Raw genomic sequence first — 25,801 nt, 5'->3', positions numbered from 1 at the left:
TCATGTACTGTATACTGGATAAAATCAATGCATTTTCTTCACTTCTTTTAGCACTTTTGGCTGCAGTTAAAAAGCATTCTACAATCTAGCAAACACCTCGGTGAAAGCACCTTTTATTTGAAATCAAGTAATTGGGACAGGGAGGAAACCCTTTGTGAGTTATAATAATTCTGTATTTCATTCATGAAGTTAATTTGAGTACATCACCCCCCCTTCCCTCTCCCTCTCTCTCTCTCTCTCTCTCCCTTTCTCTCTCTCTCTCTCTCTCTCTCTCTCTCTCTCTCTCTCTCTCTCTCTCTCTCTCTCTCTCTCTCTCTCTCTCTCTCTCAGACAGTATAAGGCTGGTGAATGGTAGCAGCCCCTGTGCTGGGAGAGTGGAGGTTTACCATCAGGGAGAGTGGGGGACAGTGTGTGATGATGGCTGGGACCTGAAGGATGCTGTGGTGGTGTGCAGACAGCTGGGCTGTGGAGATGCTGTAGATGCACTAGGAGATGCTCACTTTGGACCAGGGTCTGGGAGAATATGGATGGCTTATGTGTCCTGCAGTGGATCAAAATCCTCACTGAAGCAGTGTGAGTCACTAGGATGGGGTAAACATCGCTGTAATCATGGAGAGGATGCTGGAGTGATCTGCTCAGGTAGGACTCAGCTCTTACAATAGTCTTATACCAAATGGCACTTTGGATTTACGTGAGCATGTGTACATTTTTAGAAACAAACTTATATTACATGTTTCTAAAACATAGTATTTCATTTTTTTATGCTGTGTTATAAACTGATGTGTGCATTGTGCCATTCACTGAACTAACCAGAGTTTGCACAGTTGCAACAGACTCATGTTTATGTTCTGTCTTTTTATGTTGCTCTTATTTTGTAAATGTGATTGGCTCATCTCCTAAAGAGGTTTACAGGTAATTGTCTCACCTCAGACTGCAGTAGACGTGTGATTGGCTCATCTCACACCCTATGTATAATAGCTGTGCAGTCCTGTGTTCAGACAGCTGTGCTGAATGTTGTCTCTGGAATAAGGTGCCGGCCATTGCTAATGATTCTCTCTTTATTCTCTGTTCAACTGCAGAGGTCAGGCTGGTGGGCGGGACTGACCTGTGCTCTGGGAGAGTAGAGGTGCATCATGGGAGCTCCTGGGGCACGGTGTGTGATGCTGACTTTGACCAGCAGGACGCAGAGGTTGTGTGCAGGGAGCTGGGCTGTGGGGCTCCTAAAGAGCTGCGCGGGGCAGCTGCATTCGGCCAGGGCGAGGGCCAGGTGTGGGCAGAGGAGATTCAGTGCAGAGGCAACGAATCTCAGATTAACTTCTGCCCCACTGCAGCCTCACAGAATCAACCCTGCTCCCATGGAAACGATGTGAGCCTGGTGTGTTCTGGTAAGAGTCTTCTGTGCACTGTGAGAGTTTCTGTGATGCTGGATGAATATAGTCCCTTAATAGGCCATATGAGTTTATATTTAACAAGGTCTTTATTCATTATACTGTGAAATGTTACACGCCAGTGTGTGTGAGTTTAATCAAGTGTGGAGTTTGTATGATCTCCCTGATATGTACCTCGGACCATCTCAACATCCTCATTTCTTCTATTCAGGGTGGAACTGTTCTTATATCTGGGAAAGTCAAACTTATATACTCGTGACCACTCTATTGGGTAGACCTGTACACCAGCTTGTTAATGCAAATATTGAATCAGCCAATAATGTGGCAGCATCTAAATGCATAAAAGCATGTAGACATGGTGAAGAGGTTCAGCTGTTTTTCAGACCAAATGTCAGAATGGGGAAGAAATGTGATCTAAGTGATTGTTTGATGTTGGTGCCAGACAGGGTGGTTTGAGTATCTGCTGATCTCCTGGGGTTTTCATGCACAACAGTCTCTAGAGTTTGTGGAGAATGGTGCGATAAACAAAAAACATCCAGGGAGCAGCGGTTCTGCGGACAGAAACACCTTGTTCAAAAGAGAGTTCAAAGGAGAAGGGCCAGACCGGTCGAAGCTGACAGGAAGTCGACAGAAACGCAAACAACCACACATTACGGCAGTGGTATACAGAAGAGTATCTCTGAACACACAACGTGTCAATCCTTGAAGTGGATAGGCTACAGCAGCAGAAGACCAATAAGTCTTGTAAGGCGGAAATTATTAACATCTGGCATTATCACTCAGGGCACTGGTCAACTTGCTGGCTTCCTCTGGTACTGTGGAATATGTGGCTGTGAAGTAATTTAACCCAGGAGCATGCACCATTAACCCCCACTATCTCCGCACCCATACGGGCAGGAGCCTGTGGGGGAAGACTCAGGCCTCCAGCCGTAAAACTCGTTACGACGGGGCAACATCCTTTACGGCACGGGAAGGTTTCAGAGGGCACGGCCTGTTAGGCCCTGACCTTCTCCTGAACCCCCCTTCATTGCTCTCTCCCTCTTTACTCAGTCACTAAATGATGTGTACAGCACTGGATGTTTCATGACAAAGTCAGTTTCGATAATATTCATGTTTGGTATTATTCTGATTGTTTCAGTGCGACTGGTGCAATGGTTTCATTTCTGCAACAGCAAACCCTGGACATCATAACCAACCAGGAACCAGGGAAAAACTGTGTGGAGCTCTGCCCCAGTGAAAGCCATGTGCCTCAACCCCCCTGCGTTTCCTGGGGAGGCGTGGCTCCAAATTACAGATGGGTGACCCATTTTTAGGGTTAACATCAAAGGCCAGATTTTGGATTTAAGGACAGTAAACTAAGCATTCTGGGAGGATGCAATCAGTCTCTCCCGTGCACACCGTGCACGTAATTTCTATGTACAGGGTGTCTGTAGCCAGACTCCCGTATGTAGCTTTTATTACCAGGTATGACTTTTAAGACTCCGTAATTTGGTTTCCATTGTAATGCTTTTTTGATTTGGAACTAGTGTATAATTACGTATGTAATCTGCCAGGTAAAATAAATTGTTAAAACTTGATCTGTGTGGTTTCGCTTACTGACACTCAAAGTTATACAGGGAATGCTTGGTTTACCCCCTCAAACTGGTCTAGGGAGGATGAATATTTACGCTTAATGTATCACGGCGTATAGCACCCGTAGGCCTATGTTGGTAAATCCCTCGCCTCCACATGGTAGTTCATTCATGTCGAGCACAGCCGTAGCTAGGTTGGTCTGCTTGGGTCCCTAAACTGTAAACAGATATACCCAAGAGTAGCTATTCCTGCGACCTCTGTAATGACTACAGATAGCTAGTCAGTTTGTGAGACGTGCACATAACGCGCGATGTGACATGCGGCGGTACCAGCAGAGGACTGTTCGGAGAGTAAATCTCAGTACAGGATTCCTATGGCGATCAAGTCAAAATTATCAATAAGAAATCTACCTAATGTGGATAACTAATCTAAATTATTATTCTAAAATGGAGTCAGATAAACGAAGGTGAATCTATTGGCCCTATTGTGGAGATTCTCGTTCAGCCCGGACCAGTGAAGAGTGGAAGGCAGAGTGGTACTACTGCCTTTGTATCGTGGTTTATTTATTGGCTGATCTAGAATCTCCGCATAGGGGCCACTAATTTTTAACCCTATTAGTATTCCTCTATTCATTACATTACATTACATTATTGGCATTTGGCAGACGTTCGTATCCAGAGCGACGTACAGTTGATTAGACTAAGCAGGAGACAATCCTCCCCTGGAGCAATGCAGGGTTAAGGGCCTTGCTCAAGGGCGGATCTTATTGTGGCTACACCGGGATTAGAACCACCTTGTGTGTCCCAGTCATGTACCTTAACCACTATGCTACAGGCCGCCCCGGGGCAACCACTTTATTGGGTAGACCTGTACACCAGCTTGTTAATGCAAATATTTAATCAGCCAATAATGCGGCAGCAATGCATAAAAGCATGTAGACATGGTGAAGAGGTTCAGCTGTTTTTCAGACCAAATGTCAGAATGGGGAAGAAATGTGATCTAAGTGACTGTTTGATGTTGGTGCCAGACAGGGTGGTTTGAGTTTCTGCTGATCTCCTGGGATTTTCACGCGCAACAGTCTCTACAGTTTGTGGAGAATGGTGCGAAAAACAAAAATCATCTCGTGAGCAGAAGTTCAGTGGGAAGAAATGCCTTGTTTATGAGAGAGGTCAGAGGAGAAGGGCCAGACTGGTCAAAGCTGACAAACATTACAAACATTACAAACATTACAGACATGACAGGAACATTCCAGTGTGCTCACACACCAAATCCAGCATGCTACACATTCCATTAATTTTCTATGGAGAGGCTTGCGGTGCGTGAAGTTCGCAGTCCAGTGAGTGCCGTGTACATTTGGCGGTTCTGTATTTACATATCGTGATCTGCCCATGCAAATCAACTGAGTCCAGCACTGCTCGCATGGCTCACAAAACTAGGATCAAAATTTCAAACTCGGTGTTGCAGATAAAATATGAATCAGCATGTCTATTTTGTTTATTTTGCTCTTCAGATGTTTTCAAAAACATATTTTAATGGACTGTGTCAGAGAATAGGACCCGCCATATTTTGATGTTTTGCCAAAACTCTCTCTCTCTCCCTCTCCCTCACTCTCTCTCTCTCTCTCCCTCTCTCTCTCTCTCTCTCTCTCTCTCTCTCGCTCTCTCCCTCTCTCTCTCTCTCTCTCTCTCAGACAGTATAAGGCTGGTGAATGGTAGCAGCCCCTGTGCTGGGAGAGTGGAGGTTTACCGTGATGGAGAGTGGGGGAGAGTGTGTGACCGTGGCTGGGACCTGAGGGATGCTGTGGTGGTGTGCAGACAGCTGGGCTGTGGAGATGCTGTAGATGCACTAAGAGAGGCTCACTTTGGACCAGGGTCTGGGACAATATGGATGGGTCCTGTGTCCTGCAGTGGATCAGAATCCTCACTGAAGCAGTGTGGGTCACAAGGATGGGGTAAACATCGCTGTAATCATGGAGAGGATGCTGGAGTGATCTGCTCAGGTAGGACTCAGTGTTATTCAGCTCTTACTAAAACCCACACATTACAACAGTGGTATGCAGAAGAGCATCACTGAACACACAAGAAATCATAGGATAGGCTACAGCAGTAGAAGTCCAAAGAAAAGTCTAATAAAAACCTTATGAAGTGCTCAATGAGTGTGAGCACTTTATTAGGTATACATTAGACTCATCTTTTAGACTGGAGTCTCCTGCTCCTGTCGCCTATCCACTTAGAGCTTAGACGCGTTGTGTGTTCAGAGATGCTCTTCTGCAAACCACTGTTGTAATGTGTGGTTATTTTCATTACTGTCACTTACTTCTTGTCAGCTTTGACCAGTCTGGCCCTTCTCCTCTGACCTCTCTCATTAACAAGGCATTTATGCCCACAGAACTGCTGCTAATTGGACTTCTTTTTGTTTTTTGCACCATTCTTTGCGAAATCTCGAGACAAGTGTGTGTGAAAATCGCAGAAGTTCAGCAGTTTCTGAGATAATCAAACCACCCTGTCTTCCACCATCCTCTTTGTAATGGACAGGTTTAACATCTTCATCATCACTGCCACCGTAATCAGCACCATAGAGTACATATATTTATTTTATTAATTAACAAAGGAATACAGTAAGAATTCAGTATACAGGGAATAGTGTACAAACAGAACAAAAACAAAAGAGCCAGGGGTATATCACACTCGAAAAATATAAGATATAACATTAAGTGCTTTGTTAGCATTTTTGTTAGTTGAATTAGAAAGTAGTTACACATATTGTTCGACATCTTTCATGAAAACAACAAAGTAAGGTTTTTTATTACTAAATTTACCAAAGTGGGAACGGGGAGGATCGTAAAGCCAGCTGCAGGGGGCGGTAGGGAGACGTCCCTATCGCTGCCCGACCACCTGGAGTTGTTCTGGGATTAAAGGGGCGAAACGTCTGTGAAGGGTGGCTCCCAGCTGACGACCCTGCAGCTGGCCCAATGGCACCGGCAGCATGTATGGGTGTTTTTATCTTAACTTGGCTAGCTAGCAAGCAGAAATTATGATTGGATAAGCCAGCATCCTTACCTTAGCTATCGATCATAGTTGAAATAGTAAGTTAGCTAGCTTGTGAAAACTCACAGTGCGAGCGTCTATCATGGAGGTAGCTATGGTAACAAACCACAATGTGTGGAAAGTGGGGACACGGTCTGTCAATCATAGCTAATTGATGTACATTTGTTTTATTGTTGCTTAAAGACAACTGGCAAGTGTCACATTCAACCACCATGTTACTGTTTAAATCAACAGAATGCAGGTCCTCTCTGTTCTGATAGAATGGGAAATCATAATGCTTTACATTTTACATTTTTTACATTTTAGTCATTTGGCAGACGCTTTTAATCCAAAGCGACTTACAAGTGCATAGGTTCTACCACAAGTCAAAGCATCACATCCCGAACTAGAAAAATACACCTGGACTGCTGTTCTAAACATATAGTCGTCATCATAAGTGCAATTTTTTTTTTTTTTTTTTTTTTTTTTTTGGGGGGGGGGGGGTTAGGCAGGGATAGGGGTATCAGAAGGGGGGGGCGGGGTAAATCAGGAGGGGGGACTAAGGTAGAGTTTGAAGAGGTGTGTTTTGAGTCTGCGTCGAAATAGGGGGAGGGATTCTGCTGTCCTGACAGTGGTAGGCAAGTCATTCCACCACTGAGGAACCAGAACGGAAAACAAGCGTGAACGTGCAGCTCGACCGCCAGGTGCCCGTAGAGAGGGAATCGTAAGGCGACCAGAGCTGGCAGACCGGAGTGGTCTAGCTGGGGAGTAGGGAGTGATCAGGGATTGTATGTAATGTGGGGCAGTCCCCTTAGCAGCCTGAAATGCCAACACTAGGGCCTTGAATCGGATGCGTGCGGCAATAGGAAGCCAGTGGAGGCCAATGAGAAGCGGGGTGACATGAGCCGACCTGGGCTGACTGGTGATCAAGCAGGCTGCAGCATTCTGGACCAGCTGGAGGGGCTTGATGGCACACGCTGGGAGACCGGCTAGGAGGGAGTTGCAGTAATCCAGGCGGGAAATGACGAGCGCCTGGACTAGGAGCTGGGTGGCTTTCTCCGTCAGGAGATGACGGATGCGGCGTATATTAAACAGAAAGAACCTGCAGGTTCTGGCAGTGGAGGATACTTGTGGAGCCAGGGAGAGGCAGTTATCAAGAGTCACCCCAAGATTCTTTGCCGTACGGGAGGAGGAAACTACAAAGTCCTCCACAGTCAGTGAGAGGTCGATTGACGGAGAGGACTTAGCAGGGATGTAGAGAAGCTCAGTTTTGGCAAGGTTGAGCTTCAGGTGATGGGAAGTCATCCATGCAGAGATATCAGCCAAGCAGGCAGAGATCTGTGTGGTGATTTGGGTGTCAGGGGGGAAGGAAATGAAGAGTTGGGTGTCATCAGCGTAGGAGTGATAAGAGAAGCCGTGGGAAGAGATAACAGAACCAAGAGACATGGTGTATAGCGAGAAGAGGAGAGGCCCAAGAGTGCGAGAGTGCGCCCCTCCAAGTCACCTGGTAGGAGCGACCAGAGAGGTAGGAGGAAAACCAATCGAGTGCAGAACCTGTGACACCCATCCCAGACAGCGATGAGAGCAGAATCTCATGGTTGACTGTATCGAAGGCGGCCGACAGGTCGAGGAAGATGAGGACAGAGGAGAGGTTAGCTCTTAGCCGTAACCCTAACCAGCTCCACTGCAGTCATATCTGCATTACAATAGCACAGGGGTGTGTAATCTTATCTGTAAAGGGCCAAGGTGGGTTCAGGTTTTTGTTTTAGCCCGTCAGAATCGGGGTATCGTAGTGCTGGGCAAAAACAAGAACTCACGTTCACGCCGGTCCTTTTTGGATAAGATTGGGGGCGACATTGGCTCAGGAGGTGAGAGCAGTCGTCTGGCAGTCGGGGGGTTGCTGGTTGATCCCCTGGGTGTGTCGAAGATGCTTCTGCTGAGCTGGCTGGTGCCTTGCATGGTAGCCATTTGCTGTTGGTGTGTGTGTGTGTGAATGGATGAATGAGAACCATCAATTATACAGCGCTTTGGATAAAGGCGCTATATAAATGCAGACCATTTGCCATTTGATTAGACACCCCCGATCTAGCAGTTAGAACGTTGACCCCGCCCACACCTACTCTGAGGGGGTCACATGGTTTCCCAGTTCATGGATGAGTGAAATGTGCTCAGCTGAATACCAGGTTAAAGCTCGTTTGCACTGTATGTTTGATGAGAACATTATTATGAGGGAGAAGCTCAGTCTGTTCTCTGTCTTACAGAGACACCCCAGGCTGTCTTGACGGTCTCTCCACATGGGCGGATATATAGAGGACAAGCTGTCAGTCTCTCTTGTGAGGTCTCAGTGCCCTCTGCTGGCTGGGAATATTACTGGTACAAAGGAGATGGATCAAGTGGCACTGCCCTCATTGCCAGTACAGCTGAAGGCTCGTACACCCTCAGTGCTGCAGCTCTTGCACACACCGGGGAGTACAGCTGCAGAGCAGGGAGGAGCAACCCAGTCTGGTACACAGAGTACAGTCACCCTGTCTACATACAGGTAACAGGTGAGTGCTGTTACACAGAGTACAGTCACCCTGTCCACATACAGGTAACAGGTGAGTGCTGGTACACAGAGTACAGTCACCCTGTCCACATACAGGTAACAGGTGAGTGCTGGTATACAGAGTACAGTCACCCTGTCCACATACAGGTAACAGGTGAGTGCTGGTACACAGAGTACAGTCATCCTGTCCACATACAGGTAACATGTCAGTGCTGTTACACAGAGTACAGTCACCCTGTCCACATACAGGTAACAGGTGAGTGCTGTTACACAGAGTACAGTCACCCTGTCCACATACAGGTAACAGGTGAGTGCTGTTACACAGAGTACAGTCACCCTGTCCACATACAGGTAACAGGTGAGTGCTGTTACACAGAGTACAGTCACCCTGTCCGCATACAGGTAACAGGTGAGTGCTGACTGATATTGTTCTGTGTGTAAAACTTGCAAGGTCCCATAATGCAGTGGGATCCTGTTTGTTCCATAACTGCCGACATACTTTTCCAGTGTTCATTATTGAATGTCTTTTCTAAATAGTATTCAGAAAAGAATTCCAGCTGCCTTTGTCCCTCTGTGAGGGTGATTTGTTTTCTCCACGGTCATAAATACGCTGGTATGAAGACGGAACAGTGACCCAGTCTGTCTGCTTCCCACAGCACTGCCTAAGGCCACTCTGGATGTAGAGCCAAAATGGCGTCCACTGTATACTGTATTACATTATGCTGCATACACTTACTGTAGCAGATGCATTACAGTACACTGCATTCACTTACTGTAGCAGATGCATTACAGTACACTGCATTCACTTACTGTAGCAGATGCATTACAGTACACTTACTGTAGCAGATGCATTACAGTACACTTACTGTAGCAGATGCTTATGTTCAGAGTGACGTTCAGCACAGGAGCAATGTATAGCAGTATGCATCCCTCATCTCTGTGTCTCCACAGGCAGAGTGATGTGTGGTCTGGGTGCTGCTCCTCTCCTGCTGGCCACCATTGTACTGTGTGTGAAATGGTACAGGAGACCAGGTGATGTGCTTTCACTGGGATGCACACTTACTCTCTAAAACATGATGTGTGTTTCAGGGCTCAGGCTGCAGCTCTGCTCACTCACAGTTCTCTCTCATCTGTTGTGTCTGTACGTGTTTGTTGATGTACAGGGCCGTCTACTGAAACAGCTGTCCGCTACACTGGAGGGAATGTGGAAATTGCCATATAAAACACACAGAGGCTGGGTCCGTGTACTCATGTGAAATGAGAATGAAGTCTGAGAGCTCAGGACTCTTTTTTCATCATTGTGATGTTTCTCAGCTTGCAGGAGGGGAAATTGGGGGTGCAGTCATGGGGGCATTTTAGGGTATGGGAACAGGAAGATGTGTCTTTAGAGCTGGGCTGCACTTTTGATCTTTGTGTAGTTAGTTTGCTTTGATTGCTGTATGTTTGTTCTAGGTTAGGTCACTGAACTTAAATTGCAGTAAATTGCAGTAAATTGACAAATTGACTGAAAATGAATATGTATGTCACCATGTGTCTGTATGTATTAAATTGGACAGATGTTAAACTCTGTGTTACATTATTTTTAAAGTGTAATGTAGTTATGTTACTCTTCCCCTATTTCAGAGTCACAATTGTAAAAAAATTGAGACGGGTGCGTGGGGGCTGGACCCAAAATGCACGACTCAGAAAGAAAGGGTAGATAAAGTCCCGTCAGGGCTTTATTCGGGACGAATCCCAGGAGAGTGGTCAGAACAAGCAAAGTCCATACACGAAGATCCAGCCAAACAAATAGTAAACAAACGAAAAGCACGGTGCCGAGGGAAGAGGCAAACACGTAGTCGGTAGACATGCAGGGAGGTCCGGTAGCAGGAGACCTGTCAGCCAGGCAGAAGTACAGGCGGACTGCAGGCAGAGGCGTAGTCGAAGGCGAAGCAGAAGTCGAAACCATAAAACAAACAGCGGGGCAAAGGTACAAAATCGGTAGGCGAGGACGTGGTAAAAAACAAATGATGGTCAGCAAAACAGAAATCAATAATCGGTGGTCGGTAAACAGGCTTGGATTGTAACGTGTAATCAATAACAGTAAATGCTCAAGCGTTGCATTGATAACAAGAGGCAGACAATTTCGCGAAGAACCGTAGTGCGACTGGGCAATAAATGCGGGTGTAGACAGGTGTAGACAATTAGTTTAGAGAGCAGCAAGGAAATGAAAAACAGGTGCGATAGATGACAAGTTTAACAAGGTAATTAGTAATCGTTAGTAATAAACCTATCCTGCCCTAGCATTAGTAAATTAGTAAATGACATGCACGAGAAACGTAAGGTAACATGAACACATAATTAGTTTGTTAGTTCTACCCAATCCTGATCTAGCATTTGTAGTTTTAGTAAATAGACAAATGGAAACAATTAGGGTGTGAATGACAGAAAGAGAGAGAGAGAGAAAAGGCGGACGCAAGGTTTGCGGAAAGACATGTAAAAGTGTAGGTTTAAACAATAACCAGTCTACGTAACAATAAACATAAATCAAAACATAACACAAAACGAAACTAAGACGATAACCACTCAACATAACAAGGTAATATAATCATAACGAAACAACTAGACATGACGAGAAAATAAATCGTAACGAGAAATAAACTAAACAACATGACGAACCTAGACGAACATAATACATGATAAGATAATACATGACTACGACAAAATGAATAAACATAAAACATGGCAAGACAGACCTGAAAGGTGACAAAAATAAAATTAAAAAAATTAAAAAACAATGTACTGTACCCATCCCTGCAATATTTTTTCCAAGCAAATGAATAAAAACATAAATGCACAATTAAAGTGAAACAACAAAGTAAAATAAGTCTTTTAAGCTTTACTTGAAAATATCATATTAATGCGCAGCCATTAATATGCTGGTATTTCTAAAGACAAGGAAGTACATGTGAGCATTTTTTAAAAATGTAATCAAAATCTGTATAATTCTTCAATATGTGGAATCCAAATCTCTAAAAATATGGTATGTTGATGATAATATTTGAATCATTGGCAAAAGATTTTTGAAAGTTGCGCGGTGGGGCCTCCATGGATTGGACTTGTTTATCCAGCACATCCCACAGATGCTCCATCGGATTGAGATCTGGGGGATTTGGAGGCCAGGGCAACACATTGAATCTTTGTCATGTTCCTTAAACCATTCCGCTTTCGACAGTAGACAGAGGTCAGAATGGGCACTCTGACTGACATATGTAACATGGTGTGTTGTGACACATTCATCACGTAGCCATCATTAAAATAGTCTGTGACTTGTGCCACAGTAGCCCTTGTGTCAGTTTGGACCAGATGGTATGGCCTTTGTTGCCTGTAGACGGTTCATGGATTGTCCCTCCTTGGACCACTGTAGGTAGGTGCTCACCACTGCTGACCGGGAGCGTTTCGGAGTTGTTCTGACCCAGTCGTCTGGCAATAACCATTTGGCCCTTCAGGTCACACAGGTCTTTACGTCTGCCCATTTCCCCCGCCTTCAACACATCTACCAAGGCTTCACCACCTAGCGATAGCCTTATGTAAAATTATTTAGAAAATGTTTCTGTATTTGATTCACTGAAAATGTGGCAGACTCTCTTCACAGCGATACATTTGATTACCATGTGACAGCACTTTCATTATACATTACACAACCATACTACATTCTCATGAAACATATTACAGCCACTATTAAAAATAAACTTGGTCCATGTTAGTCAGTGCTAATGCCCGTGGCATCTTCAACAGCAGGGCTGAAGCAGCCTTGATCCAGAGTCAGACTTCCTGTCTAAACCTTTTAAAATGACACACTCAGATAATATCCTCAGCTAACAACAGCAAATGCAAAATATTTTATTTCAAGCTCACATAATGTGGAATGTTTCATATAACATCATGTTGTCAACTAAAAAAATGGATGGAATGGAAATTTAACAAGAAATATGACAAAGATATACTCCATAGATTGGATTAAATCTAAGAAGTGGCTGGAATTTCATGAAGCACAACTACAAATATCACCTCGTGGTGAAAAGAACATTTGACTGAAAACAAAACCATCACAAATGTGAAACATTAAAAACCAGAGTAATGCACGGGGGGGCGGCCTGTGGTTAAGGTAAATGACTGGGACCCGCAAGGTCATGGGTTCTAATCCTGGTGTAGTTGCAATATGATCCGCACAGCCTTTGGGCCCTTGAGCAGGGCCCTTAACCCTGCATTGCTCCAGGGGAGGATTGTCTCCTGCTTAGTCTAATCAACTGTAAGTCACTCTGGATAAGAGCGTCTGCCGAATGCCAATAATGTATTGTAATGTAATGTACAGGAACCATCCTTCCCCATCTGCAGGGGAGTGCAGAACATGCCTCTTCTGTGGAAATCATTTTCACTTTTCCAGTCTTTACCCTGTTACATGTCATTAGGGTGTCTTCTGTTTTCCAGATACTTTCAACCAGAGGGAATTAAAGTGTAAACACAGGTGCAAAGATCAGGGAAGGAAGTGCAGTAATTCTCTAGAGAGGGAAAGTATCATCCCGAGAGAGCCATGGTATCTGCAAAACCGGCGTATTACGAACCACAAGAGTCTCTTGAGTCTTTTTGAGTGACCGTTTAGCCAGAAAATGCAACCAGACACAAAGGAACAGATTTTTTTTCCAATGTCCAGATACTCCCTGACAGCACTGTAGTTTAACTTTGGCTGTTAAAAACATAATCCAAGAAAGAACATGGTGTGCTACAGGTAGTGTTTTCTTTTTCTCTGAGGCCCTTGTGGTCAGGAAGACTAGTATCTTCTCTCACATCTCACAGACCAGTTCCTCTGCTCAAATGTTTGCTGCATTTTAAGAAAGCAACAAGGTAATTCAGCATCTGTTATTGACAGTACGTAGCGTACCACCATCTTGTAAAATCCGATCTGCTTACTAAGGTATGTGCTATGGTGCAAAGTGAAGAATGATTCTGGATAAGAGCGTCTGCCAAAATGCCATTAATGTAATTAATGAAAAAGGAAACAAGTGAAAACTGAAAATGACAAAACAGCATAGCACAGCACCGCAGATAACTTTTTTATCTTTTGACTTTTTCCTGTGGTGATGTCAGTGGAGCTCTTTATCTGTGGGCCTCTCAGTTCCATAGATACTGATCTAAGATAATGTTCCATCTCTGCTACTCCGCAATGCTAGAAACAAACTCTATTATTGAAGACATTTACATTTTTGTCATTTAGCAGACGCTTTTAATCCAAAGCGACTTACAAGTGCATAGGTTCTTCGACAAGTTAAAGCATCACATCCATAGCTAGTAAAATACACATGAAGTGTTGTTCTAAACATATTGTCATCATAAGTGCAATTTAAAAAAAAAAAAAATTTTTGGGGGGGGGGATAAGACAAGAGGGATAGGGATATCAGAAAGGTATCAGAAATCAGGAGGGAGGGCTAAGGTACAGTTTGAGAAAAACTCTGTTATTGATACAATTAGTTGTCCTGAAGGTAGGGCATGAGGAAGAAGCATGAAGAGTGCACGTTACCCTGGTGCTGATGTGCTGCACAGTGCATGCAATAGCTGCAGAGTAAAAGGAGCAGGCTGCTTCCTATTTAAAATGCATATACACTCACCGAGCACTTTATTAGGAACATTTTTACTTTATTACTTCTACTTATTCAAGCGATTATCAAAATCACCCAATTGTGTGGCAGCAGTGCAATGCATACAGTTAATGTTCCCATCAACCATCAGAATGGGGAAAAGAATGTTACAATCCGTAGTACTGCAATAATAATGCATAAAGATACAACAAAAATGACAACAAAGACAGTTCTGGTGGAATTAAAAGCAAGGGAAAAGAAGTGAAGAAGTGAATGGATTTGAGCTGGGGTTTGAAGGTGTGTATGGATGGTGCAGACCTGATAGAGAGGGGCAGTTTGTTCCACAGTCTCGGTACGGCCACAGCAAAGCCCTGTCACCCTTTAGCTTTAGTCGAGACCGAGGAACAGAGAGGAGCAGTTGGGTGTAAGACCTCAGTGACCTGGGCACAGAATATGGGTGAAGGAGATCAGAGATATGGGGGGAGGGGGGAGAAGGCTAAACCATTGAGTGCTTTAGAAACAAACAACAAGATCTTAAAATCAATCCTAAATCTAACCAGGAGCCAGTGCAGGGAAGCGAGAATTGGTGTGACGTGTTCACATTACCTGTTAAAAGCCTTGCAGCAGCATTTTGCACAAGCTGCAGGTGGAGGAGGGATGATATAATGCATGAATAACTATGTCCAAGTTGTGAAACCAAAGAAAGGGCTTGGCCTTGGCTATGGCTGGGAGTTGAAAAAAGCTGGTTTTAATGACAGAATTAATGTGTTTGTTGACCGTGAGGGTGGAATCAAAAATGCTTTTGGCATGGGGTTTAGTGCAGTGAATAGAGGCCCTTGATTAATAGAGAGACCTCTAAGAGTGTCAGGTGGACCGAACCGGATCACCTCCATCTTACTTTCTCTTGGTTGGAGAAAGTTTTTAATCATCCAGTCTTCAATGTCAGCAAGACAATCACACAGGCTCTTAAGCGGGCACTTGTTTGCTTTTATAGGGAGGTAAAGCTGAATATCGTCAGCATAACAGTGGAATATTGCATTTCTCTACAATAGAGCCGAGGAGGATTTACAAGCAGAAAAGAAATGGCCCAAAAATTGAACCCTGGGGGACTCCACATGGAATAGGAGCAGAGGAGGACGAGGAGCACTTGATGTTAACTGAGAAGGTCCTGTTCTTTAGATAAGAGGGAAACCATTTTGTGTGAGTGAATAGTGTATCTGCCCTGCGATGGACTGGCGACCTGTCCAGGGTGTATTCCTGCCTTTCACCCAATGTATGCTGGGATAGGCTCCAGCCCCCCTGTGACCCTGTTCAGGATAGGCGGGTTAAGATAATGGATGGATGGATGGCCTTGAATGGCACCTGTGTGCATAATCCGGTCCGATCATGGTCGACCTAAAATAGAGCATTCTCTGGCGACACTTTAAGGAGCGCAGGTTCAGTACTGTGAAGGGCTGTGAAGCCAGGCTGAAACGTTTCAAAGATGTTAATTTGGTTTTGTAATTTGGTTAATAATAAGAGTTGTGAAAGAGGGGTGTCTCGGTGGCGCAACCTGTAGAACACTGACCGCCTGCTCATTGTGAGCCGCGACGTCGGCGGTTCGAAGCCATTTGTTGCATGTCTTCCCCTCTCTCTCGCTCCCGTTCTTCCTGTCTCTCTATACTATGTACTGAAAAAGGCCTAAAAAAAAAAGAGTTGTGAAAGAGCTATTTTTTCCAAGACTTTTGGGGCAGAAGTTATTTTGAATAGTGGGTTTGGTTTGGATTTTTTAACAGAGGCTGAACCACTGCATGTTTAAAGCAGGAAGGGACCATGGAACTAATTTCACACCAGCGCCAAAGCTCACACGTGGCAAACATTTGGGGTCCTTTCATGAAATCATTCAATTTGCCTGTGGACTAACCCCCCAACCCCACCCTAACCAACATATACTCACATACTCTAGAAACACTCTCCATACAATGCCAAATCCCAATCCAACCCATCCATAATCATGCATATTTCCCTTTTACTGTTCCTTTTTTTTGGTTTTGCTTTGTTATTTGTTATTTTTATTTTATTTTTATTTGTTTTGTATATTTTTTTTTCTTTTTCTTTTGTATTTAAGAATGTTTTATTCATATTCATCATGTTCTTCTTATTTTATTTCATTTTGTCCCCATCGTTACTTTTATTATTATTACTTTTTCTCCTCTTCTCTCCCTTTTTCCATACAAGGCTCCAATCAACAACCACCCACCTGTCTGTTTGTCTGTTCATCCTCCTGTCTATCTGCCCGTTGGTCTGCGTATCCATGTGTACACAAGTCACTCTTTCCACACTTTATTATTCTTTTTATTATTATTCTTTTTTTCATTTATTGTTATTTTTAGTGACTCTGTCTGTTTTGTTTTACCCTCCCCTCAAAGGCTTCATATTGTTTTCTTCCTTTGCTCTTTCTCCTTCTCCCTCTCTCTCTCTCTCTCTCTCTCTCTCAAAATTACCAATGTATATATGTTTGTTTTTGTATTATTGAGAATAAAGTTGACCTCCCAAGAGGGTGGGGGGGTGGTGGCGGGAATAAAAAAAATAAATAAAAAAATAAACCATTTTAAGGAGGTGTGAGAGGATAGTGTCAAGAGGGCAGGTAGTGGGCTTCATATGAGACACTGTATCTATCAGGACGGAAAGAGAGACTGGCTCAAACTGACTGAAGACAACAGTGTGCATAGGAAGGCTGGAAGGACCATGTGCAGGAGGTGGGATGTGAGATCAGATGTCATCAATCTTGGAAATAAAGACATTTTAAAAAATCATCATATCACAGAGGAAGTGTCAGGATTAATTGTGTTTAACAGAAATTTAGGCCTGTGGTGTTTTGATATCGCAGCACAAAAAAACCATGCTCTGGCTGCTTTAACTCCTACCTGGAACTTAACCAGACAGTTTCTCAGGATATCAGCGGGTACTGGGTGCGTGAGGGTACGGGTCCGTGGAGGGTAGAGGACTTACCAGAAGTGGAACTGAACTCGTGAAGGTCCTGTCACAACAAATTCTATCCCCTTTACAAAACTTATCCCCTCCACGGTCACGTTTCTGGTTTCCTGACAGCTGTCACATAGAATTTGTTGTGATAGCAACTTCACGAGTGAAGTGACCTTTCAGTTCCACCCTCCACCGACCCGTGCCCACACCCAGTAGCGATGGGAAGACCTACCGGCTAATTTTATAAGTTTGGCGATCCTGTGGGTTTTTGTGTGGGTTTTCTACTGTTTTTTTGGATTGTAACAAATAAACTCTGTTTTTAATATTGAACTCATGTCTCTGCTTGTTAATTTAATTCTTAAATTCTTAAACTATTTCCTTGGGCATAATACCCAAGGTGGCGTAATCGAGTGGTGTTATGCCAGGTCACACATGGTGGAGGTTCCTTGTAGGTTTGGGGCTGCATTTCTGCAAATGGAGTTGGGAATTTGGTCAGGATTAATGGTCTCCTCAATGCTGCGAATTACAGGCAGATACTTACCCATCATGCAATACAGGGGAGGCATCTGATTGGCCCCAAATTTATTCTGCAGCAGGACAATGACTCCAAACAGTTGGCCGATGTCATTATGAACTATCTTCAGTGTAAAGAACAAGCAGTCCTGGAAGTGATGGTATGGCCCCCACAGAGCCCTGATCTCAGCATAATTGAGTCTGTCTGGGATTACATGAAGAGACAGAAGCATTTGAAGCTGCCTAAATCCACAGAAGAACTGTGGCTAGTTCTCCAAGATGTGATGCTGTTTTGAAGGCAAAGGGTGGTCACACCAAATATTGATTTGATTTAGATTTTTCTTCTGTTCATTCTCTTCTGTTTATGCATTTTGTTAATTGATAAAAATAAACTATTAACATTTCTATTTTTGAAAGCACTTTTTCACACCTGCCTAAAACCTTTCCACAGTACTGTATATATTTTGACAACAATGTCCAATATTTTTTAAATATTTCTGACAAGCTGAAAGTCTTCTGAGTATTGTCATACTAAGTTGACATTTTTATAATGAGTTGTTTTTGAGAACAAGAGCTTTGGTTTGACACCAGCACCAGTCTGTATCTGCACCTGCTCAATTGACAAGTCCGGCAGTGCACTGACGTTAAATTAAATCGTTTCTCACCGGATCAATTGATAGCTAGCTTGCTCCGTGTCTTGTATATAATTTGTATAGATAGATACATCGATAGATAGCTTCAGCACCAGTGTCAAGTAACAGTAGCTAGGTAGCTAGCTCCGTATCTGGTAATGCCATGTTGCTGTCAAACAAAGCTCCCCTTCTCAAAAACTATTAATCGTAAAAATGTCAACTTCATTTGGAAATGCTCAAAATACTTTCAGGCGATCTTATCCAGAAAGGTCCGGGGTGGGTGCAGGTTTCTGTTTTAGCCAAGCTTCAACTGATTAACTAATCATGATCTATGATCAATCAAGATCTTGAAGTAGAATCGCGTGACTTCATGCTGGACTTAAACGCCAACCTACATTTGAGCAAAAAAAGGAAATGGGAGGCCCCAGCAAATGTCTTTCAGGGAAGGGCTCAGTTTATCTTAGAGCTCAGAGGTGCAGGTGTGAGGATCCACTCTGCTCTGTGGAAGGGTGCGTTTGTCTGCGCTGAAGATGGAGACATGTCTGCTGTTCCTCTCTCTCTCCTCCCTCCTCCTGCTCTCCACAGCCAGTGAGTACCAGCTTCATCCTCCTCTCCTGCTTCTCCACACCCAGTCAGGGTCAGAGACTGGGGGCCAGGGCCAAGGGGTCAGAGGGTCTGCTGGTCAAAGGGCTCTCCAGTAAGAGCAGGGTTACAGGCAGCCTGTAAACACCACAGATTACTGGAGGAACATTTCTCTGCATGATTCATTGAGTTTTCATCAAACAAATGTTATTATGGATTATTTAGAAAATGTTTCTGTATTTGATTCACAGGAAATTGGCACACTCTCTACACAGCAGGGCTCATTTCCTCATGAGAGCACTTTAATAAATTATTTAAAAAATATATATTTAAAAAAAATGACAGGGAAAAAATTATAGATATATATATAGTATACAAACACTATTACTAAGTACTAGTGGTAATCCATCCATCCATCCATTATCTGAACCCGCTTATCCTGATCAGGGTCGCAGGGGGGCTGGAGCCTATCCCAGCATACATTGGGCGAAAGGCAGGAATACACCCTGGACAGGTCGCCAGTCTATCACAGGGCACACACACCATTCACTCACACACTCACACCTACGGGCAATTTAGACTCTCCAATCAGCCTAGCCTAACCTGCATGTCTTTGGACTGTGGGAGGAAACCGGAGTACCCGGAGGAAACCCACACAGACACGGGGAGAACATGCAAACTCCGCACAGAGAGGCCTTGGCCGACGGGGATTCGAACCCAGGACCTCCTTGCTGTGAGGCAGCAGTGCTACCAACTGCACCATCCGAAATCTTTTAAAATAACAGATTCTGAACAGTTAATTAATGTCCTCAACCTCTTCTTATACCAAAAATATTATATGTAATATTATATTTCAAGCTCACATTGGTTTGAATATGTGGCATGTTTTTTTAAAAGCATGTTGTCAACTAAAATAAAATAAATAAATAAATATGGAAATTTAACAAGAAATTTAAAAAAGATATACTGATAAATAGTGATTGTTTAACGGGCAGGCATTTCATGAAGCGCAACTACAGATATGAACTGTTTCCTCATGGTGAAAACAACATTTGACTGAAAACAAAACCTCACAAATGTGAAACATTAAAAACACTTTTTGCTTCATAACTAAAAAGCAAAGTAGATGCCTACAGGTTTCTAGCCATGGCTAATGTGCAACCCCTGTCCCGGGCCAGGTTTAAAAAAAAATTAAAACGGGAAATACAGAAGCATTGAACTAAAAATAATACCTAAACATTAAAAAGCGGTACAGATAAAAGACTAAAATAAGTACAAACACTAAAATAAGGGCAAAGACAAAAATCTAAATGTTAATAATACATAAAATCAGTGTTCACAGACTTGCTTCAGTTTCAGCATGTGTGTTTAAAAATCTTGAGCTCTTTCAATGTTTTAATTTCAGATGGTAATGCGTTCCACAGTTGTATACTTCTTACTGAGAAAGATGACTGACCAAATGTTGTTCTGTGTTTTGCTGCTCTGAGATTTCCAGTTGTTGCACCTCTGATTCCACTGTTTTGTTTGTTTTATTTCTGGGGCAAGGTTGTTCACACTTAAAAATAAGTTTAATAAATGGTACATTTACAAAACTGTCAAAGCATGTTATGTTTCTGTAAAATTAGGCAATGGTGCCTGTTTATATAACGACCTGATGGGTGTAGTTGTTGTTTGGTTGGCCTGGCCCCAAACGGTTATACAGTATGATAAAAGAGAAAATATAATGGCATACATAAACTGCTGTGCTGCCTTAATAGGTATGTAATGTCTAATTAAGCGGAAGCAATTGAAATTTGTTTTGACAGTTTTGCACAACCTCTTTACATGTTTATCGAACTTAAGCCGAGAGTCTAAATTAACACCTAAAAATGTCATTTCATGTACCTCATCTATCTCTTGCTCGTCAATCTTTATTCTTAAATTTTCATTGAAATGTATTTTTTATTAAAAAGCACATTGAGACCGTCTTATTAGAGTTCAGAGTCAGATGATTATTTCAGAGCCACTGTGACACACCAGACATTTATTTTGTGAGCATCTCTGCTGCCATATGAGGGTTTTTTGCATGCACATATATAATTGTGTCGTCCGCATACATTTGGCATCTAACTCTTTTACAGCTGTCAGGTAAGTCATTTACATATAAACTAAAAAGTAAAGGGCCTAAAATTGAACCTTATGGAATTCCCATTCGGCAAGTTTGGACAGATGACTGGGTAGAATTTATTCTAACACATTGCTCTCTGTATTCAAGATAAGGTCTAAAGCAGGTTATTGCATTGTTTGAAAAATGAAATCGTTGCAGTTTATTTGCAAGAATTTCATGGTTCACAGTACAAAAATACTGCTCCCACTACACTGCCTTCATCTAATGACTGTTTTATAGTTTCAGTGAGGTAACAGTTTGCTAACTCTGTTGAGTACCTTGGTCTGAATTCAAATTGTTTGGGGTGCAGAAGGTGATTACTTTCAAGGTAATCAACAAGTTGTTTAAGTTGTTCAACTGTTTTTTCAAGAACCTTTGAGAGTGCTGATAAAATTGAAATTGGTCTGTAATTACAGACCTGGTCAAGTGCTCCAGACTTGGAATTGGAGTGCTAGTTACCGATTTCCAATGCTGAGGAAACTCATTAGTTCTGATTGATAAATTGACCACATGTGTTACTGGTGTTAAGAGAAGAGAACTGTGTATTTTAAAAATAAACAAAATAACAAAATTATCCTTGGCCTTAGATTGCCTTCACTGCGTGATAACCTTACCAGTCTTTCTTTGATCTACTTCTTTAATATAAAAGGATGTTGATTTGTCTCTCAGTGTATCTTTTACCTGTACTGGTTGGAAACTTGCTGCCATTTCCTCAGCTGATTGAGTAAAACATTTATTACATTTGTTTGCAATTTCAATACTTTCATTACTAACTAATTTCTATAATCAATTCCACTGTTGATTTTTGTGGGTTAGGCACTCAATTGGCTAAAATATTTAAGTGCTTCCAAAGTGCCAAGCTTTTCCCCTCTGATTCTGTGATCAACTGCATGAAGTAACATGTTTTTTCATCAGGTGGCGAATATCCTTATTCTGCCACAGTAAAGCCCTACTACGCTGTGGGTGCTTCAATGAGTGTATTTCTGAATCACATCTAAAAAGTGTTTTCGTCATTGTAGTACAGCAGGTATTTAAATCCTGAATTTGTTTTATGTTATCCCAATTAATATTCAGTAATTCATTTTCAAATTGTGTTATTTTATTCTTTGGGATGCCTGTGAACTCTGGATAATTTTCTAACAATTAAAATCATATTATGGTCGGACAGACCTGTAATTAAATTGTACGTCTTTGTCACTCGCTCAGTTCTATTTGTGAAGATCAAATCAATAACGGTTTTACTGACTTTAGTAAGTCTTGTTGGTCCTTTAATTATTTGGTGAAAATTATGTTTTGAATACATTGTTTTCAGTTTTTGCTCACTGCTTTTGTTCACCAATTTATATTGAAGTCTCTGAAAAAGATAGTTTCACAGCGACAATTTATCTGTTTAATGAATTCATCAAAATCCTGGTAAAATGAAACACCATGTGAGGGAGGATTACATAGTGTCACAAGATTACATTTCATTTTTGTTGACAAGACTACATTAATAGCCACGCATTCTAAAGGTGTGTCCAGATTCATTTGAACAGATTTAAAAGTATCTCTAATATAGATCAACACTCCACCCCCCCTGCCCATCAATCTGTCTTTTCAAAAACAAACAAAACCAGATACATCAATTATATGTGTTGGGATATTACTGTTTAACCAAGATTCACTTCGACACTTCTTCAGAGGAACCATCCTTCCCCATCTGCAGGGGATCACGGCTAAGTGCAGAAGATGCCTCTTCTTTTGAAATCATTTTCACTTTTCCAGTCTTTACCCTGTTACATGTCATTAGGGTGTCTTCCATTTTCCAGATACTTTCATCCAGAGGGAATAAAAGTGTAAACACAGGTGCAAAGATCAGGGAAGGAAGTGCAGTAATTCTCTGGAGAGGGAAAGTATCATCCCAGGAGAGCCAACGTATCTGCAAAACCTCCGTTTTAGGAACCACAGGGGTCTACTGAGCTCCATGGTTGGGTGACCGTTTGACCACAAAATGCAACAGAATGTTAAAACTGCTATTACTGCTTTTTAATACCATATCAGCATTCTCCTTCCAATTATCAGGGCAGTGAAACAGTTTTTGTGTCTGACAAAGTAAAAGGTTTTTCTCCCCCTTGTGGCCAACGTGTGTCCCTGCTGTCTGTAGGGGCTTCTTCTCCCTGAGAGATGAGCGCTGTCACAGGAGTGTCATCTGCTTAATCAGTCATGTGACAGGCCTCACTGGCAGAGCTCATATCACTGGTGTCCAGTGCACAAAGCAAGGCAGATAGAGCGCACCCTAGTGGTGTCCCTGTGTTCCTGCAGACACTGCTGGGGTCATCCTTTGAAGCCACAGGGAATATGGTCCAACAGGTTAACCCCTTCCCCGCCAATTATTTTGGAAAAAACCTGTCATTTTCAGACGATTTTTAATTTTTTTTATATAATATAGTATTTTTTATGCTGATTATGAAAAAGAACTTGTATTTCATTTTTTTTCCCATTTTTGTGGTTGAAATTTTATTTTGAAAATAAAAGTGTTTAGACCTGTTTACTCGTCCGTGACTGAAAAAAAACACATTCGGTCAAAACGTATATACTCATCTCCGCCGGGGAAGGGGTTAAACAGTATTAAAGATCTATAATCAGTGTTTTTACATGACCATGTGTATCAAGAAGATGTTTCTATCCTCCATCCATCCATCCATCCATCGTCACCCACTTATCCGGAGTCGAGTCGCGGGGGCAGTAGGCAAAGCCGGGTATTCCAGGCGTCCCTCTCCCCAGCAACGCATTCTAGCTCCTCCTGGGGGATCCCGAGGCGTTCCCTGGCCAGGAGAGATATATAATCTCTCCAGCGGGCTCTGGGTCTCCCTCGGGGTCTCCGCCCAGTTGGACGAGCCCGGAAAACCTCCAAAGGGAGGCGCCCGGGAGGCATCCTGATGAGATGCCCGAACCACCTCAATTGGCTCCTTTCGACGCGAAGGAGCAGCGGCTCTACTCCGAGCTCCCTCCGGATGTCCGAGCTCCTCACCCTATCTCTAAGGCTGAGCCCGGCCACCCTACGGAGGAAGCTCATTTCGGCCGCTTGTATACGCGATCTCGTTCTTTCGGTCACTACCCAAAGCTCGTGACCATAGGTGAGGGTTGGGACGTAGATCGACCAGTAAATCGAGAGCTTCGCCTTCCGGCTCAGCTCCTTCTTCACCACAACGGTCCGGTGCAACGCCCGCATTACTGCTGACGCTGCACCGATCCGCCTGTCGATCTCACGCTCCCTTCTACCCTCACTCGTGAACAAGACCCCGAGATACTTGAACTCCTTCACTTGGGGCAAAGACTCGTTCCCAACCCGGAGGGAGCAATCCACCGTTTTCCGGCAGAGAACCATGGCCTCGGACTTGGAGGTGCTGACTCTCATCCCGGCCGCTTCACACTCGGCTGCAAACCGCTCCAGTGCGTGCTGAAGGTCACGGTCCGATGAAGCCAGCAGAACCACATCATCCGCAAAAAGCAGAGATGCGATTCTGAGGTCACCAAACCGGACACTCTCCTGACCTCGGCTGCGCCTTGAGATCCTGTCCATGAATACCACAAACAGGACCGGTGACAAGGGGCAACCTTGGCGGAGTCCAACACCCACCGGAAACGTGCTTGACTTTGTGCCGAGAATGCGGACACAGCTCTCACTTTGGTTATACAGGGACCTGATGGCTCGTAACAACGGCCCCGGTACCCCATACTCCCGCAGTACACCCCACAGGGTTCCCCGGGGGACACGGTCGAAAGCCTTCTCCAAGTCCACAAAGCACATGTGGACTGGATGGGCAAACTCCCATGACCCCGCCAGCAACCCTGCCAAGGTAAAGAGCTGGTCCACTGTTCCACGGCCAGGACGGAAGCCACATTGCTCCTCCTGAATCCGAGGTTCGACCGTCGGTCGGAGCCTCCTTTCCAGTACCCTAGAGTAAGCTTTCCCAGGGAGGCTAAGGAGTGTGATACCCCGGTAATTGGAGCACACCCTCCGATCCCCCTTCTTGAAAATGGGGACCACCACCCCGGTCTGCCACTCTACAGGTACTGTCCCCGATCTCCACGCGACACTGAAGAGGCGTGTCAGCCAAGACAGCCCAACAATGTCCAGAGCCTTCAGCATCTCAGGGCGAATCTCATCTACGCCCGGCGACTTGCCACTGAGGAGCTTTTTGACTACCTCAGCAACTTCCGCCAGGGATATAGGTGCAGATTCCCCCAAGTCTTCAGGCTCTGCCTCTTCCACAGAGGACGTGTTGTTCGGGTTCAGGAGCTCCTCGAAGTGCTCTTTCCACCGTCCGACAATATCCCCAGTCCGGGTCAGCAGTTCTCCTCCCCTGCTGAAAACAGCCTGAGACAAGCCCTGCTTTCCCTTTCTGAGTCGTCGGATGGTTTGCCAGAACTTCCTCGAGGCCAACCGAAAGTCCTTCTCCATAGCCTCCCCGAACTCCTCCCATACCCGGGTTTTTGCTTCAGTGACTGCCGAAGCTGCAGCCCTTCTGGCCACCCGGTACCTGTCTGCTGCTTCAGGGGACCCCCGGGCCAGCCAAGCCCGAAAGGCCTCCTTCTTCAGCTTGACGGCCTCCCTCACCGCTGGTGTCCACCAGCGGGTTCTTGGGTTGCCGCCCCGACAGGCACCGATGACCTTCTGACCACAGCTCCTGCTTGCCGCCTCTGCAATGGAGGCTTTGAACATGGCCCACTCGGACTCCATGTCCCCAGCTTCCCCCGGGATGCGTGAGAAGTTCTTCCGGAGGTGGGAGTTGAAGACCTCGCGAACAGGGGCCTCCGCCAGACGTTCCCAGTTCA

General features: G+C 44.0%; 1 protein-coding gene across 1 annotated transcript in view; it reads left to right on the top strand.

The window, feature by feature from the left end:
• The window catches only part of LOC133116285 (deleted in malignant brain tumors 1 protein-like), a 91,061-nt gene extending 80,966 nt beyond the window's left edge, over positions 1-10,095 (top strand). The window contains exons 7-12 of the mRNA XM_061225727.1: positions 331-639; positions 1,080-1,385; positions 4,651-4,959; positions 8,248-8,532; positions 9,483-9,563; positions 9,695-10,095. Of these exons, the coding sequence (XP_061081711.1) occupies positions 331-639; positions 1,080-1,385; positions 4,651-4,959; positions 8,248-8,532; positions 9,483-9,563; positions 9,695-9,753 (1,349 nt within the window). The 3' untranslated portion in view covers positions 9,754-10,095. The remainder of the gene's footprint in view (positions 1-330; positions 640-1,079; positions 1,386-4,650; positions 4,960-8,247; positions 8,533-9,482; positions 9,564-9,694) is intronic.
• The last annotated feature ends 15,706 nt before the right edge of the window (positions 10,096-25,801 follow it).

This window comes from Conger conger, chromosome 2, assembly GCF_963514075.1.
Source record: "Conger conger chromosome 2, fConCon1.1, whole genome shotgun sequence".
Classification (NCBI taxonomy): Eukaryota; Metazoa; Chordata; class Actinopteri; order Anguilliformes; family Congridae; genus Conger; species Conger conger.
Note: the sequence above shows the minus strand (reverse complement) of the source record. Positions and strands in the feature narration are given on the sequence as shown.